This window comes from Phodopus roborovskii, unplaced genomic scaffold (genome assembly GCF_943737965.1).
Source record: "Phodopus roborovskii unplaced genomic scaffold, PHOROB, whole genome shotgun sequence".
Classification (NCBI taxonomy): Eukaryota; Metazoa; Chordata; class Mammalia; order Rodentia; family Cricetidae; genus Phodopus; species Phodopus roborovskii.
In genome coordinates, this window is record NW_026126651.1 from 8,729,293 (window position 1) to 8,746,014 (window position 16,722).

The following is a 16,722-nucleotide window of genomic DNA, read 5'->3' on the forward strand; positions in this document are numbered from 1 at the left end:
GTCTGAGCAAACAGTACATTCCTCTAGCTCTCTGGGCCAGTGTGGGCCTCTGTCTGAGCAAACAGTACATTCCTCTAGCTCTCTGGGCCAGTGTGGGCCTCTGTCTGAGCAAACAGTACATTCCTCTAGCTCTCTGGGCCAGTGTGGGCCTCTGTCTGAGCATACAGTACATTCCTCTAGCTCTCTGGGCCAGTGTGGGCCTCTGTCTGAGCATACAGTACATTCCTCTAGCTCTCTGGGCCAGTGTGGGCCTCTGTCTGAGCATACAGTACATTCCTCTAGCTCTCTGGGCCAGTGTGGGCCTCTTTCTGAGCAAACAGTACATTCCTCTAGCTCTCTGGGCCAGTGTGGGCCTCTGTCGGTTGTACCACTTGAGCTTGAAAGGCTGCTTCCTGGCATTGAGTCCTTGGGTCACTGACTCCTCTGTGAAGGTGTGAGCATGCTATTTCCTCTTCTCAGTCATGGTGCTTTTCTGCAGTAAAATGTATTAGAGTGTACGGTCACCTTAGTCATTGTGGGCAGGGTTCCCAGATAACAGGGGCGCCTCTTAGGTACGGCGCTCTTTCTTAGGGTTCTCTTGGATCAGGTTGTGATGCTCTGTCCCTAACTTAGCTCTTTTCAGAGCATTGTGATATTGCACGTTGGGTGTCTTGGGTTTAATGCTGGGTGTTTCCTTCCGCGGGTGTTTTTACTTCTGACCCCTTCTGTCTGTCTTAGGGACTCCATCTTGTGCTGGGTCTTCTTTTTCTAGTTTAAGCCTTCATTTTGGAAAATGTTTATCGTAAGTTGTTTATGAGTTTTAGCACTTACATTTTTTGGTTTTCCTAATTTTTACCTGTTGCTCCTTGCTGTCTTGTGTCTTTCTGTTATTATTTTGGGATGATGGTGGCAATTCTTGGTGGTATGTGGAACCTTTCTGGCCTGCTTTCATTAACTCCACATTTGGTTTTTCTAACAGTAACTTTTAATACTTTTATTTTGTTCATTTTTTTAAATGTGCAGTTCATTATCTTGAACTTCCAGATGAGGTGAGGTTTAGGAAAGTATATTTTTTGGTCTAGCTTTATTTTAGTTTTAATCTGTCTCATTTCTTAGCAAATTTTAAAAACAGGGCTATTTATGGTAGCATAAGCCTTTAGTCTCAGCACCGTACCAAGGAGGCAGAGGCAGGTGGATTTCTGTGAGTTCAAGGTAAGCCTCTTTACCAAGTAAGTTCAGGACATCTAGAACTCCGTAGTAAAACCCTATCTCAAACAAAACCAAAACAAAAAACCCAGAACAAACAAACAAACACAAAAAGAAAATTTAAAAACAAAACAATAGCTGGAGATATATATAATATAATATATATATATATATCTCAGTAAAGTGCTTGCTCTGTCTTCATGAGGACCTATGTTCAATCCAAACCCGTGTAAAAGCAGTGGGCAAATTGGACCCCAGCCAATGGAGACAGAGGCAGATGGATCTCTGGGACTCAGTGCCTAATCAGCATAGCCAAACTGATGGATGAGCTCCCGGCCAGGGGCAGATAGATTATCAAAAGACAAGGTAGTTGGTGCCTGAACAGCAGCTGATTTGTTCTTCGGCTTCTGCTCATGTCTACACAGACACATAACCACACATACACACATACTGCTCATGTACATGCAACAAAAACAGGAACTAGTCTCATCAAGCCATTAATCTTAAAATAGAAATCATGGGAGTATCTCCTCTCTTCTGTTTCTCACTTCATACCCATCTACCAACCAAAAATACGTTCTGAATGATTTCTCAGTAGCTCCAGGCCACCTGGGCCATTCCATATGTTTTCCTCCCGTTCCTTACTTCTTATGTCCCTTCACAAAACATTCTAATCCGATCCCTTCAAACCACTCAGAGCTGTCAGTCTTCCGTGAAGAATGAACTGCACAGGGTATCCCTGTGCCTGTAATTGTGCTTTCTCTCCTTTGTTCCCATGCCTTTTGTAGAGTCTCTTTTTCCCACACTCGGATAGCAAATGTGTGAGGTTGCACACTTTGCAATTCTCCTTGAACACCGACCGGGTGCTCCACAGTTGAGCTCAGTTCTGCCACTGCTAGAACACTTGCAGGTTAAGAGTGCATTGCCACAAGTCTGTCCCCGCTTCAGAAGTCACCCACAGCTTACATCAGATTTGACTCTTAAGTCAGAAGTTCTGACCCAATATTGCTAACCCTTTCCATTACTATGACAAAATATGTGTGATCGTTGCCTTATAAAAAGTAAGGTTTTACTCTGCTTTGCAGTCCATGGTCAGTTAGCACAGGGTAGCATGTCACAGTATGTGCAGGGGGCGGGACACAAACCATTCGCCTCATAGCAAACAGGCAGATAGGAAGGAGCCGGAGTCCCATACTCCTTTTCGTGAGCACACCCCTCCTGACTCCTCCCACCTCTCAAAGATTACCTCTCAAAGTGCCAAGTAGGGGACCCAGTCTGTAACGCTCAGACTTGGGGGGACATTCAAGATCACTTTTAGCAGCTTCTTCAGAGCGTCATAATACACTATGAGCTTGATCAGGTGAGAACTGCAACATGGAAGTTTGCTTGGAGATGAGAAACGGACAGTTGGGCCAGGTGGGTGGTTTTCTGGCCTGTTAGCCCATGGACAGAGCCTTCTGTCAGGTTGGAATGGGAGGGTGGGCAGGCTTAGGCTGTGGTTTTGGTGTTGGTTCTTTGCCAGCTCCTAAATGTGGCTTTGGTCTCCTCTTACTGCTGAGCTGTGGCTTGCGCTTGCTCTCCCAAGTTCCCACTGTGTTCTGCTTGCATATACTGCAGGTGCGGAGGGACTCAGGGTGGAGTTTGACCGGCAGTGTTCCACAGAGAGGCGCCACGACCCCCTCACTGTCATGGACGGTGTCAACAGGATTGTGTCCGTGCGGTCAGGTGAGAAGGGAGGGCAGGGAGGGACCGTCCTCCGCACTTGTGCTCCGTGAATGGAGTTGTTAGCGTGAGGCAGAGCACGGGTGTCTCCTTCCCTGGAAACCTTAAGGAAGGCACAGTAAGGTAATGAAACAGTAGGTTTTGTTTTCCTCTTTTCAGTACTCTGAATAAGATATCATCTGCGTAATGTTTGCTTCCTATCACTGTCCGAGGGCTTACTGGGTGTCTGGGGAGAGAGCTGTCTGACAGTTGGAAGCCAGAGATGTGTGTGAGTGGGGCCTGTGTAGCATTATTACCATACCTTAGAGCTTCTTAAAGGAGCTCTGTTCCGCTTGATGGCAGGGAGGGTGTGGCTCATGGAATGCCGTGTCTGGATGGTGGGCAGAGTATGCAGTGAATAGAAGCGTGATGTGTGGTCTTGTCTGCTCAGTTCCATGTGCTCAGGGAGAGGGCTCTAACAAACTCATTGGCTAAAAACTCAAGAGCATTTTAGAATTGTTAATGCAAGGGTATGCATCTCTTCTCAGGCCTTTTAATGGTGGTGGTGGTGGTGGTGGTGTGTGTGTGTGTGTGTGTGTGTGTGTGTGTGTGTGTTTCACACCCCACATACACATAACACCTCCCTGTGCTGAGTACTGACTCCAAGGTCTTGTCCATGCTGGGAAGCACTTAACCACTAAGGGTGAGAACTTTTCCCTGTGAAAGGCTAAGGATGTAAATGAGGCTTTATGGGCCACATGTGGGCTCTGTCTCACCATTCAGAGTGTGTGAAGTAAGCAGCATGCCTGTGTTGTACGGTGTCACATGAGTCCCTGGCCTGATGTGGTCCAGTGATGAGGACATGTTTTTCCGGCATTTTGGCAAATGTCTCTCAAGATAGTTCTCAGTAGTATTGTTAGTTGTTCTGGGTCTCTCTGCTTAGAGAAGGGAGTCCAGCAGGCTGTGCCCATGCAGTTACCTCATGCTCCAACAGCATTAAGTGCCAGTCTCTCCTGCTTTTTTAAGAGGCTGTCACATAGTTCCATGGACCCTCGGATCTGACCAGGTTGCTCTCTATCTGTTTCTTGAGTAATGCCCGTGCTGGCCATGCTGAGTTATTACAGATTCTTCCTGACATTGCCTAACTACCTGCCATTCTCAGAAGTCCCCCAGAGCCTACTGAGCAAGTGTGCACTTGCTCTTCCTGCAGGCTGGCACACTGTGTCCTACCTGGGTGCACAATCGTTTTCCCACCCGGTAGTAACTTCACTGGGGGCAGTGTTCCCAGGCTCTCCAGGGTTCGGATCGAAGTCTTTGAATAGTGAACGTAAGCTGGAGAGGTCTTGGGCTGGAGGAGCTTGCTGACCTCTGACCTGGTCTGAACAACTTTGCTTTGCTTCTAATTCTAAGGAGCTTTGTTGGTTACACGGTGGCGCCATCCTAACTCCGGAGTATACTTTTACTCTTCTAGGTCGAGAGTGGTCTGATTGGTCTAGTGAGCTGCGCATCCCTGGTGATGAGCTGAAGTGGAAGTTCATCAGTGATGGGTCTGTGAATGGGTGGGGCTGGCGCTTCACCGTTTATCCCATCATGCCAGCCGCAGGTAAGATGGACTGTGATCATTAGCTTCTTGCTGTCATTATTACCCAAGCAAATGGAACTATGCATAATTCATTCTGTAACGTAAGGACTGTATTCTTCTGCCTGGGAGAAAACAGTGCCTGAGTCTCTACCTGGGGAGAATCAGACAAACAGCCATCCAAGCCACCCACTTACCAGGGTGCTTAGCCCTGTCCTCACCTCGAGTAGAAAGGAGTGGGTGCTGGTTGTAGGTCCTAATGGTACATGTCAATTTGAAGAACACGGCTCAGGGTTGGAGATGGTTACTCAGTGGTAGAATGCTTCAAAACATGAACAAGCCCTGGGTTCAATCTCCAATACAGGAAAACAAAAACAAGCAACAAATGAACAAAAAGGTTGACTAACATGACTTAGAAAGTGCTGTGGCCATATCTTCCGCCATGTTCCAGTTGGGAGTTGGGTTTGGGAGTTCATCCGTAGGAGGTGGGTGGTCCCGGACATCACACAGGGTCATTTTCGGGATGTCTTCACAGGCCCTAAGGACCTCCTCTCGGACCGCTGTGTCCTCTCCTGTCCATCCATGGACCTCGTGACCTGTCTCTTGGACTTCAGACTCAACCTCACCTCCAACAGGAGCATTGTCCCTCGCCTTGCCGCCTCTCTGGCTGCGTGTGCTCAGCTGAGCGCCCTGGGTGAGCGGTGCCTCTGTCTGCGCTCATATCTGCTTCCCTGGGTAGAAGGCAGTAGTCCAGCTTCCAACCTCCCCTCTTTATTATTGCAGCTGCCAGCCACAGGATGTGGGCTCTTCAGAGACTGAGGAGACTGCTCACCACGGAATTTGGGCAGTCAATTAACATAAACAGGCTGCTGGGAGAAAATGATGGGGAAACGAGAGCTTTGGTATGAAGCGCTATGGTTTCTAGACCTTTGACCCTTCAGGGATAAAACCTCTAAACCAGCAGGAAGAACTGGGAAGTCTGTCCAAGTATCAGGCAACTTTTGTTACATCTCGGCTTCTACTCATGCTACTGAATATAAGCAGAGTTCAAGCTGGGCTAATTTTTATTTCCAAGTCTGTGTGTATTGACCCCATGAGTATAAGTCTGTGTTAGACTTTACAAGTTTGACTGCCCACATCCCTTTTTTGGTGCTGTATGAGGTGGTTCCATTCTGATTGTTTCTAATCATAGGAGAAGACGGGTAGGATTTGTATGCCAGAGGGGGGGAAATTCCCCTGGGAGTGGCTTTCTAAAACCAACACCAAACATTCTGAATGTTAACACTTCCTTTTTATTGTAGATGCATACTTTTTTCGAATTTAATTAGAATTAAATACTCTTTTTTTTTTTTTTTTTTTTTTTTTTTGAGGGGATATAAAACCCTTTAGTTATAGGAATGGAATAGAGCCAGGCTCCCCTGCATTCTGGATTTCTATAATAGCATGTGTTTTGTTGCTTTTAAGAGCTTTACAGGCAGTGCTCTTGCTGCTTTGGTGAAAGGCCTTCCAGAAGCTTTACAAAGGCAGTTTGAATATGAAGACCCTATTGTGAGAGGCGGCAAACAGCTGCTCCATAGCCCATTCTTTAAGGTAATGTTTGACCTGGTTTTAAAGTGGTAGTTTGCTCTCTGGCTGCACGAGCCACTGAGAGCTGTTAGGGTAGTGTGCTGTGTCCTAGAACTCTTTGGGAGCAGTCTTTACTATCACTGAAGAGCTGTATGAAATATATCCCAAGAAATGGGTATGCGATCAAAGCCTTTATTTTATATGCCATAGTTATAGTATGCTGTGGGTGTTATAGCAGTTGCTGGTCTGGGGTCCCGTGTCTCCAGAAGCTGTTGTGTTCCTAGAAATTCACTCTAGGAAGTGTCCACAAATCTCAGCATAGCAGCCGGTCACCTTTGCTCAAACTGAGTATTCCGTTTCCAAAATTTTGTTTACTGCAGGTGCTAGTAGCTCTTGCCTGTGACCTAGAATTAGACACACTCCCTTGCTGTGCTGAGACTCATAAGTGGGCTTGGTTCCGAAGATACTGCATGGCCTCCCGTGTCGCTGTGGCCCTGGACAAACGAACCCCATTGCCGCGTCTGTTTCTTGATGAGGTAAGAACATTAATTTATTCTTGGAATTGCTTTTGAGATATGAATATAATGAAAAAGATGCTAATATAATAAGATTACAGTTTGTTTTATAAAGGAACCCATAGATAGAAACGGGTACTGTAACAGGTGAATTTCAATTAACACTAGTTCTTTAGCAAAGTAACTGAGATATAATGATATGGTATGGGCTTTTTTTTTTTTTTTAACCATCTCACAGTTGATGTGATAATACTGATTTCTCATATTAAGTATAAAATCATGATGTTGATGTTTGTATATTGTCATACTCCCATTTAACGATTCCTCCTGTTTTCTTACCTTAATTGTTTTTTGTCCTTTTGCAAGGAAGAAAGGGTAAGTCAGGGTCTCACACTACATCCTAGACTGGACCGGAATTGACTGGATAGCCCAGGCTGTCCTTAAACTCCTGCCTCTGCCTCACAAGTGCCGGGGTTGCAAGTGTGAATCACCACACCCGACTTGCGTGTTTGATTCAGACTCTCATAATGGTGTTCTGCAGGTGGCTAAGAAGATCCGTGAGTTAATGGCAGACAGTGAAAATATGAATGTTCTCCATGAGAGCCACAGCATCTTTAAGAGAGAGCAAGATGAACAGCTTGTGCAGTGGATGAACAGGTATCTTCTCAGAGCCCAGAGACAATGCAAGCATTTGTACACAAGGTGCTTTCGCCCATCGGATAGGTGATTGTAACGTGTACGGAGGACTATCTCACTACAGGTGATCGTCTCCTGTTTCTTGCAGGAGACCGGATGACTGGACTCTCTCTGCCGGTGGTAGTGGAACCATTTATGGGTGGGGGCATAACCACAGGGGGCAGCTTGGAGGGATTGAAGGCGCAAAAGTGAAAGTTCCCACTCCTTGCGAAGCACTCGCCACGCTCAGACCAGTGCAGTTAATTGGGGGAGAGCAGACGCTTTTTGCTGTGACAGCCGATGGCAAGGTAAGGGTGCTCTGGTTTTGTGTCGTGCCCTCAGTAAGAGTGACAAATTATGAGTAGATGCTTTGTTTGATTCTTGTACATGTAAGGACTTGTATTTAAATACTTTCTGAAGAGTGCTTATGATATCACCAGAAGCTGGTAGCAGCCTTACATATGTCTGTATAATCTTTAGATGTATTTTAACTACTTTATACATATGTTTATTTTGAAGTATACTATATCTGGTAGCTGCATCCTTTTAAAAATCATAGACTCTTGATGTCTGCCAGTCTTCTCTCTGTAGATAGATAGCCATGCTCTGGAAGAAAATCTTTGTACTTTTTCAGTTTCCCTGCGTATGGTTTTTCCTTTCCGGTGAGAGGAAGGGAGCTCTATCCTTAAAACACTGGATGGGGGAAGTGGGTATAGTCCTGAAGTTATGCCTTTGTGGACATACCACCAGTAACCCATAGGGTTTTCTTCCAAGAGGCTGAAACCTCAAAATCCCCACCATCTGTTAGAAACACTACCCTAGGGACCAAGGCATTTACAATAGATATTTGGAGAGTCCTTCTACAAACCATAACAATATATAAAATGTGAAAATTTTCTAGTTTTTTTTTTTTTTTTTAACTGTAAGTTAAAATTTTCTCTGGTGTAAAAATGTACAGAATGCTAATTCTTTTGAGTAATGACTAAATGCAGGGATGCTTGCCTTCTCTCTTCTTAGCTCTACGCGACTGGCTATGGTGCTGGCGGGAGACTGGGGATCGGAGGGACAGAGTCAGTGTCTACTCCAACATTACTGGAGTCCATTCAGCACGTGTCCATTAAGAAAGTTGCTGTGAACTCAGGAGGAAAGCATTGCCTTGCTCTCTCTTCAGAAGGGGAAGTTTACTCGTGGGGTGAGGCAGAAGATGGGAAGTTGGGGCATGGCAACAGAAGGTAGGATGTGAAAATACCATTTTCAATAGGGTTCTCTGGTTTGCTTTAGTGTTGCTACAGTGTGTTGCTCTTAGCCTTTTAGAACACTTGTCATACCCTGCTCAAGGTACACCATGTTAATGGCGCATTTGTCAGAAATGCGTCCCTGGGTCACTGTGTGGGCCCCTGGGTCACTGTGTGGGCCCCTGGGTCACTGTGTGTGGGCCCCTGGGTCACTGTGTGGGCCCCTGGGTCACTGTGTGGGCCCCTGGGTCACTGTGTGTGGGTTCCTGGGTCACTGTGTGGGTCCCTGGGTCACTGTGTGGGCCCCTGGGTCACTGTGTGGGCCCCTGGGTCACTGTGTGGGTTCCTGGGTCACTGTGTGGGCCCCTGGGTCACTGTGTGGGTTCCTGGGTCACTGTGTGGGCCCCTGGGTCACTGTGTGGGTTCCTGGGTCACTGTGTGGGCCCCTGGGTCACTGTGTGGGTTCCTGGGTCACTGTGTGGGCCCCTGGGTCACTGTGTGGGTTCCTGGGTCACTGTGTGGGCCCCTGGGTCACTGTGTGGGTTCCTGGGTCACTGTGTGGGTTCCTGGGTCACTGTATGGGTTCCTGGGTCACTGTGTGGGTTCCTGGGTCACTGTGTGGGCCCCTGGGTCACTGTGTGGGCCCCTGGGTCACTGTGTGGGTCCCTGGGTCACTGTGTGGGTTCCCGGGTCACTGTGTGGGTTCCTGGGTCACTGTGTGGGTTCCTGGGTCACTGTGTGGGCCCCTGGGTCACTGTGTGGGTTCCTAGGTCACTGTGTGGGCTTATCATATTCCCTCCCTGTACTGGGAAGGAAACATTGAGGTTTTTATTCCCAAGTTCTACAAATACTAAGCATCTTTTTGTCTTTTACTTTGCTACTGTCCACTGAATTCATCACATTGGGCATTTTGTGTGTTGTTACACGATACCGAAGTTATAGCTATGGAAGAGATAGCCTAAGTGATGGGGAAGGAACCAGGCTCAGTTGTTTTGAGAGATTGATTGGATCTGCCACCCACAATGCACATGGAGATGTAGCTTAGAAACAGGTCAACAGTAACAGACAAAATATACAGCAGACACGGAGTATCAGACAGCAATATAAGATTCCCCAGTTCAAAAGCTTACCCCAGTAGATCATCTGGTGACAGTTTCCTTGTCACAATAGGGAGGAGAGAAGAGACCCTGGCAGATGGTGGCAGAGCCCTTTAGTTTAGAGATGACAGAACTAGAGATCTAAGGAGGCCAAAAGAGTGTCCAGAGAGTGCCACAGAGTAGGGAAGAGAGCTGCTTGCAGAAACCTCACAAACCTGTAGAACCCAGCAAGGCAATCAGATGTGAGGCCTAAGAACAAACCCTGCAAACGGTTGAAAGAAACATTCCGTGGTACTCACAGAGCTCTACCGAGCTCCCAGAAATTCATATGCAATTAGAGAACAAAAAGTAATCACTAAGAACTAGAGAGGTGGCTGAAGAGCACCTTTGACCTGGGTTTGGTTCCCAGTACCCTTGTTGGGGGCTCATGACCATCTGTAACCCCAATTCCAGGGGGATGTCATGACCTCTGTGGATACTGCATGCATATGCTACAATTACCTGTTAAGTACAACACTCACATATTCCAATAAATATATAAGTATACAGTAGCAGGGGAAAATATAAATCATATACTATTGGCTTTGGGTCCTCCACCAAAACTTAAAAACTGAAATCATTTTTTATATAATAGAGATCAAAGCCCAGTTATTTTTATGAATATACATAAACCCTTATCAAGGTAAACTTTACAATGTCCTGTATCCATTCAAAAACTGCAAGTATGCAGAAGTACAAAACAATACAGCCCACCTGAGAACAAAAACTAGTCAATCAAAACTGATTCACAAATGCCAGTGATAGAGTTGTGAATAAGCACGTAAAAGCCCAAGCCCGGTAAGTACAGCCTAAAAATTACTTAAATGCCCAAATGAAAATCCTAAAGGTGAAAAACACATTCACAGGAAGGAAAAATAAATTATATGAAATTAATGCCCAAAGGGGGGAAAAATGGTCAGTGAACTGGGAGACATAACAATAGAAACAATCCGGAGTTATAAAGAGCACTTAAAAGAGAGGGGATGGAAGATTTTTAAGAAATCACTGAAATTCAGAATTGGTTACTAGCTATGAACTTACAGGTACAATAATCTTAAAGAATCTCAACAAAAGAAACATGGGGGGAGGGGGGAGGCTCCTCCGGAGGAAGCTGACAGTAGACTCAAGCAAAGCAGTTGGGATGGTTTTGATTAAGCTGCAGTAGGTTAATGGAATATTTAAAGGGTAAGGTGATCTTAAAGCCAAATATGTTTCCATCAGCTGGAGTGACCTGAAGCTCAGAAGTAGGCAGGGCCTGCTTAGTCTGCTGTGTGCTTGAGGACCTGAGTTTGACTTCCAGAACTCATGTTAAATCAGAGCAGAGGGAGCATTGTGCACATGTGTGTAACTCCCGTGCTGGGGATGAGGAGGCAGAGACAGGCTAGTCCGCTCAGCAAACCTGACAGTTTCAAGTCAGTGAGAGAGAGATGCTGTCTCCAAAACAGTGAAAAAGACTGTCCTTTGGTTTCCACACCCACACATGTTGATGAGCATGGCACACACTAACAGTAAACTAAAATCGAAATGATGGAGAAATGTAAACCATGCTAATAATACTAACCAAAAGCAAACAAACTCACAATCTTTACATTAATATCATGCAAAATACATTTTCACAGCAAAGAATATCGACATGGACTAAAGTATTTCTTCATGATAAAGTAGTCAGGGCATCAAAAAAAAAAAAAAAAAATAGTAAACTTTAACCCTAGACACCTAATAGACACTGCAGGTTGATGAAAGCGAAGGCTGTCTAGGGCTGTGGGGCTGGAGCAATGGCCTGCCCTGGGCTCGGTCCCCAGCCCCCGCTTCTGTCCTCTGCGGGCACTGCACTCATGCTGTGCACAGCCACACTTGGGGACAAAACACAGAGAAGAAACAGTAACAGAAAGATTTGTTATAGTTGCAAGGATAAATTACACAAACCCCATGGTCATGGTTTTAAATGCCCTTTCTTTCATAATCGGTAAAAATGAAGATTAAAAATATGAAAAGGATGAAAAATTGGGTAACTGCCAGCCGACTTGACCTAATTAACATTTTTAGAAAATTGTGCCAAACAAAATTCTATTCTTTTCATATGTGCATTTAACACCAACCAGTATTGATTATACATTGAATCACAATATAGCAGATTTTGTATAGCAAAAGGATTTATGTTTATACAGAGTTTATTCTCTTGTCTACAAGGAAATTAAATTGGAAACCAGTCACAGATTTTTGGAAATTATCCCCTAATGCTTGGAAAGCAAATGAAACATTTGTGTATTCAAGAGCCAAGAGCCAGAAGAGCAATTAAAACATCAAAATAACTGATTCATCAAAGAATGAGTGAAAAATAAAATAATTTTAAGCACAATGAAAGTGAAATTGACTTACCTAGTGCTTAGAAGGAAAGTGATAATGTAAAATACCTTTTAAGACAATAACAAAAACGGAACAAAACCATGATGTGTACTGCACTATACTATAGGAATTCCTATAGGAAGAAAGACAAATGTAACTCAAAGTGAGCAGGAAAGAGGGTCAGAGTCCTTAACCTGGAAGCCAGAAGATAGTAGGCAAACTAGCCCTTGAAGGAAAATACGACCAAGAAAACTTCTTTCAAGACTGATGCTGAAATGCAGACTCACAATATTTATATCATTATCACGCAAAATACATTTTCACAGCAGATATGACAAGATCACAAAGGCTGGAGATGTAGATTTGTGGTTAAAGCATTTGCCCACCATCTTAGCTTATCCCGGGGCCTGAGCTTATGTCCGAGACCACCAAAATAAACAGATCTTTAAAATTAAAACAAAACAACCCACCAAGTGTGATTATGCTGTTCTGTAGTCAGTGTACTTGGGTGGAGAGGTAAGGTAGTGGTCACAGGTTAAGTCCAGGCCTGTCTGTGGTGTACATAGTGAATCTGGGCCATCGAGGACTGTCTCAAACCAAGCAGAGGCCACAGTTTAGAGTTGTGGTTGTCCTAGCCTTTAGCGGCTGAGCCATCTCTCCAGCCCAGAAACCGCAGTTTAATGAGCAGCTTTATTGAAACAGACCTGACTTTAAAGATTGGGCAAACTTAAACAAAAAACCCAACAACCCACAAACTCAAAATGTTAATTTCCTGAAAATACATTTCCCAAACCAAATGACTGGTGATTTCTGATTTAGAACGCTGAGGAAAAAGGAGAATTCTCCACGATTTTCCTTTTCTTTTTCTTTTTGGAGACAAGATTTTGCTGTTTAAAATAACCCAGGCTGGCCTGAAACTTGTGATCTTCCTCGCCTCCTGGCATTACAGACCTGCGTCACTAAACCTGTCTTTCTCTGTTTGAGGTCTTTAAGATGCTGGGCAAATTCTCAGCCACCAAGCTGCAGTCTTAAATAGCTTTATCTTTATTAAAACCAGATTCAGAAATTATTAGGAAAATACAAATCAGTATCTTACATCTACACACATAGTAAGAATTCTTAGAAATCAAATCCAACAGTATACAGAAGACTAATACTATATGATGAAACGGCAAGCAATTATGCCGCAGTTCTTTGATTGGGTCAGTATAAGAAAGCAAGTCGATATAAAAAGAGCACAGTAGTCATAGCGTGTTGAGCAGACTGAGTAAGGGCCCTCCCCCCACACCTACCACCCATCTACACACAGACAAAGCCTTCTCTGGCTCTTAGACCTTTCAAAAACACATCACAGGCCTGGCTTAAACCTGTGAACACCCTACTTTCTAGCATTCAGCTACTCTGTGTAACAGGAGATAGAAAATCATGAAATTTTGATTTTTTTTTTTTTTTTTAGCTCTAAATGGTTCTTCTTTATTAATTTAATAATCACTCGACTAAGAAGGAATATTTAGAGGCACACATTGAATAAATACATAACAGCCAGAAATATTGAGATTTTTTTTGTTTAAACACGTTTAAATTTTTAAAATATACAAGAATAAAAATATGTCTCCGTCATATTTATTTCCTTGCAGTCCGTGTGACCGCCCTCGCGTCATTGAGTCCCTGAGAGGAATTGAAGTGGTTGATGTTGCTGCTGGTGGAGCCCACAGTGCCTGTGTCACGGCCGCTGGGGACCTCTATACATGGGGCAAAGGCCGATATGGCCGCCTGGGGCACAGTGACAGCGAGGACCAGTTAAAGCCAAAACTGGTGAGAAGGCACTGGGTTTAAAGGCCCAGGTCCAGGCCCAAGTGTGTGTGTGTGTGCTCCTGCCAGGGTGCTGAAGTGGGCTCGTTACAAAGGATGGGTCCATATCTGCTCCTCACAAAGGGTTGGTCCATATCTGCTCCTCACAAAGGATGGGTCCATATCTGCTCCTCACAAAGGATGGGTCCATATCTGCTCCTCACAAAGGATGGGTCCATATCTACTCCTCACAAAGGACGGGTCCATATCTGCTCCTCACAAAGGACGGGTCCATATCTGCTCCTCACAAAGGATGGGTCCATATCTACTCCTCACAAAGGATGGGTCCATATCTGCTCCTCACAAAGGATGGGCCCATATCTGCTCCTCACAAAGGATGGGTCCATATCTGCTCCTCACAAAGGATGGGCCCATATCTGCTCCTCACAAAGGATGGGTCCATATCTGCTCCTCACAAAGGATGGGTCCATATCTGCTCCCCACAAAGGATGGGTCCATATCTACTCCTCACAAAGGGTTGGTCCATATGTACTCCTCACAAATGGGTGAGTGTACAGGCTTCATGGTGCTGCATGGTTGGCTTACAGGGACCCTGATGCCTGCTTCCTACTGTTCAGATTTACTCTGTTCAAACAGAGGAATGCATTTCTATTATGAAGAATTATTAAAGGTTTTCTTTGTGAAGTCTTAAGTAGTCACGGAGTGGGAACACTATTACACTGCCTTTTTTCCAGGGAGCTCCGTTGTGTACTGTCCACTGAACCCTTCATCCTTTCTTTCTCTTGCAGGTGGAAGCGCTACAGGGCCACCGTGTCATAGACATTGCCTGTGGCAGCGGTGACGCCCAGACCCTGTGCCTCACTGATGACGATACTGTCTGGTCCTGGGGAGATGGAGACTACGGCAAGCTTGGCAGAGGAGGCAGTGACGGCTGCAAAGTGCCCATGAAGGTATTTCCTGTGTGTGCAACCCAGATTGCTCTCCCTCGAGTGTGCTTCTCGGTGGTAAATAGGGGCCACATCAGCTCATGTAGGGTATAGAGTAGAGCTTGCTCCTGTCTGCTAATGTAGGGTATAGAGTAGAGCTTGCTCCTGTCTGCTAATGTAGGGTATAGAGTAGAGCTTGCTCCTATCTGCTAATGTAGGGTATAGAGTAGAGCTTGCTCCTATCTGCTAATGTAGGGTATAGAGTAGAGCTTGCTCCTGTCTGCTAATGTAGGGTATAGAGTAGAGCTTGCTCCTGTCTGCTAATGTAGGGTATAGAGTAGAGCTTGCTCCTGTCTGCTAATGTAGGGTATAGAGTAGAGCTTGCTCCTATCTGCTAATGTAGGTATAGAGTAGAGCTTGCTCCTAGTGGATTGGATGGGTCTCAAAGCAAAGAGAAGAGGCCTTGTGCCACCAACTCCACAGCCCCAAGTTAGGGGTCCATTGTGTCTTTTTTTTTTAAGGAAGTAAATGACTAGGCAATTTCTTAATGTCACACTGATAGGATGTCTTTGTGTGCAGAGATGCAGGGGAACAATGTATTTAGATGATACTGGATCAGTGTATCTGATTGTTTGCTCTGTGCCCTGCGGTGTGTGCGTGTGGTGGTGCTGTACAGCTGGAGTGGTGTCCTTCCTGCTGAGCACAGATATGGAGCAGAGAGGTTTGGGGACACAGGCATCCTGGGACAGGGTCTGACCAGGTGGTTATACCAGGGGCCCTCATTTGAGGGAGGTCCTGGGCCCCAACCACGTAGCTTTTGTTTTGGAGTTGTGCTTCCTAGTGTAACTGTACTGATTTCAGAATGATGTTTTCAGTCTAAGTCAGTTTAAAATTTTAAAGATGAAAATTCATGTGAGGCATAGTAGTTTATGCTATAATCACAGTCCCTCAGTTGTAAATTCAAGCCTTAATGTGGTTATTTAATGAAACTGTCGGAAAGAAAAAAGATAAATCCTCCCTCCCTCACTCACACTGAGATGCTGAATGCTGAATGTGTATCTCAGGGTGGTGGCCTCCGTTCCCATCGTCTGTAGCCCTTCCCCCTTTCCAGCATAGATCTGTACTGCAACTCATTGAAAGTTGTTCAGGGTTCTACTTTTATGAAAAGACAGTTTGCCTTTGACTTTGCCGACTACGGAAGGCCTTCTACATCTGAATATAGAGTGGTGCACAAGGGGAGGTCTGGAGGGCTATATTACTGTGGCACCGTGACCACTGTGATAGAGCAGGAGGTCCAGAGGGAATAGTGGAGAGAATGAAGTTCTAGTTAGTTTTACAGTGAATTATGGGAAACTCAGTAGGGAGACGTACACCCAGATGACAAGGAGCAAAGTTTGTGGGGTAAGGAGAACCGGTGACCAGAGAAGTGAGGCCTGATGGGATTGCTGGACACAGGATGTAGAGGGCAGACACCGGGTATACATGCAGTCACGACTTGTCACAGGATTGCTAACTGGGGCGTGTTACTTATGCTGACCTGGACAGATGGACAGGACCCAGTCTCCCATCTCTCCGCTGCTGTCTGTGGGTCTTGGAGTCTCACAGTGCTGATAGCAGATGAGGACAAGCACAGGGCTTACTGGAGACTGGAACCTTCCTGTCAGCCGTGGAGGGGGACTTCAGACTTCTCCTGGCGACATGTCCTGGGCCTTACGTGCCCTGTCACGTGACACTGCTGCCTTTCTGAAACTACTTGGGTTGTGATAGACGTTAATTTTAATATTATATTAAATATTCTATGTGACTAATAGGTGGTGGCAGCTCGTCTTTTTAATTCCAGCGCTTGGGAGGCAGATCGCTGTGAGTTCAAGGCCTGCCTGCTCTACAGAGTCCAGGACAGCCAGCAGTGGCCTTGATGGAGCCTGTCTGATTGAATCTTTTCCCTTCCTAGATTGATTCTCTCACTGGCCTTGGAGTAGTTAAAGTGGAATGTGGATCTCAGTTTTCTGTGGCTCTTACCAAATCTGGAGCTGTTTATACATGGTA

At 45.4% G+C, this 16,722-nt stretch overlaps 1 protein-coding gene across 1 annotated transcript in view; it reads left to right on the forward strand.

The window, feature by feature from the left end:
- Positions 1 to 16,722, forward strand: part of Herc2 (HECT and RLD domain containing E3 ubiquitin protein ligase 2) — a 147,309-nt gene that overhangs the window by 111,761 nt on the left and 18,826 nt on the right. Inside the window, exons 70-81 of the mRNA XM_051174266.1 lie at positions 2,803 to 2,910; positions 4,358 to 4,489; positions 5,001 to 5,159; positions 5,249 to 5,367; positions 5,930 to 6,055; positions 6,412 to 6,567; positions 7,088 to 7,203; positions 7,331 to 7,529; positions 8,239 to 8,453; positions 13,576 to 13,753; positions 14,539 to 14,700; positions 16,628 to 16,719. Coding sequence (XP_051030223.1) covers positions 2,803 to 2,910; positions 4,358 to 4,489; positions 5,001 to 5,159; positions 5,249 to 5,367; positions 5,930 to 6,055; positions 6,412 to 6,567; positions 7,088 to 7,203; positions 7,331 to 7,529; positions 8,239 to 8,453; positions 13,576 to 13,753; positions 14,539 to 14,700; positions 16,628 to 16,719 — 1,762 coding nt within the window. The remainder of the gene's footprint in view (positions 1 to 2,802; positions 2,911 to 4,357; positions 4,490 to 5,000; positions 5,160 to 5,248; positions 5,368 to 5,929; positions 6,056 to 6,411; positions 6,568 to 7,087; positions 7,204 to 7,330; positions 7,530 to 8,238; positions 8,454 to 13,575; positions 13,754 to 14,538; positions 14,701 to 16,627; positions 16,720 to 16,722) is intronic.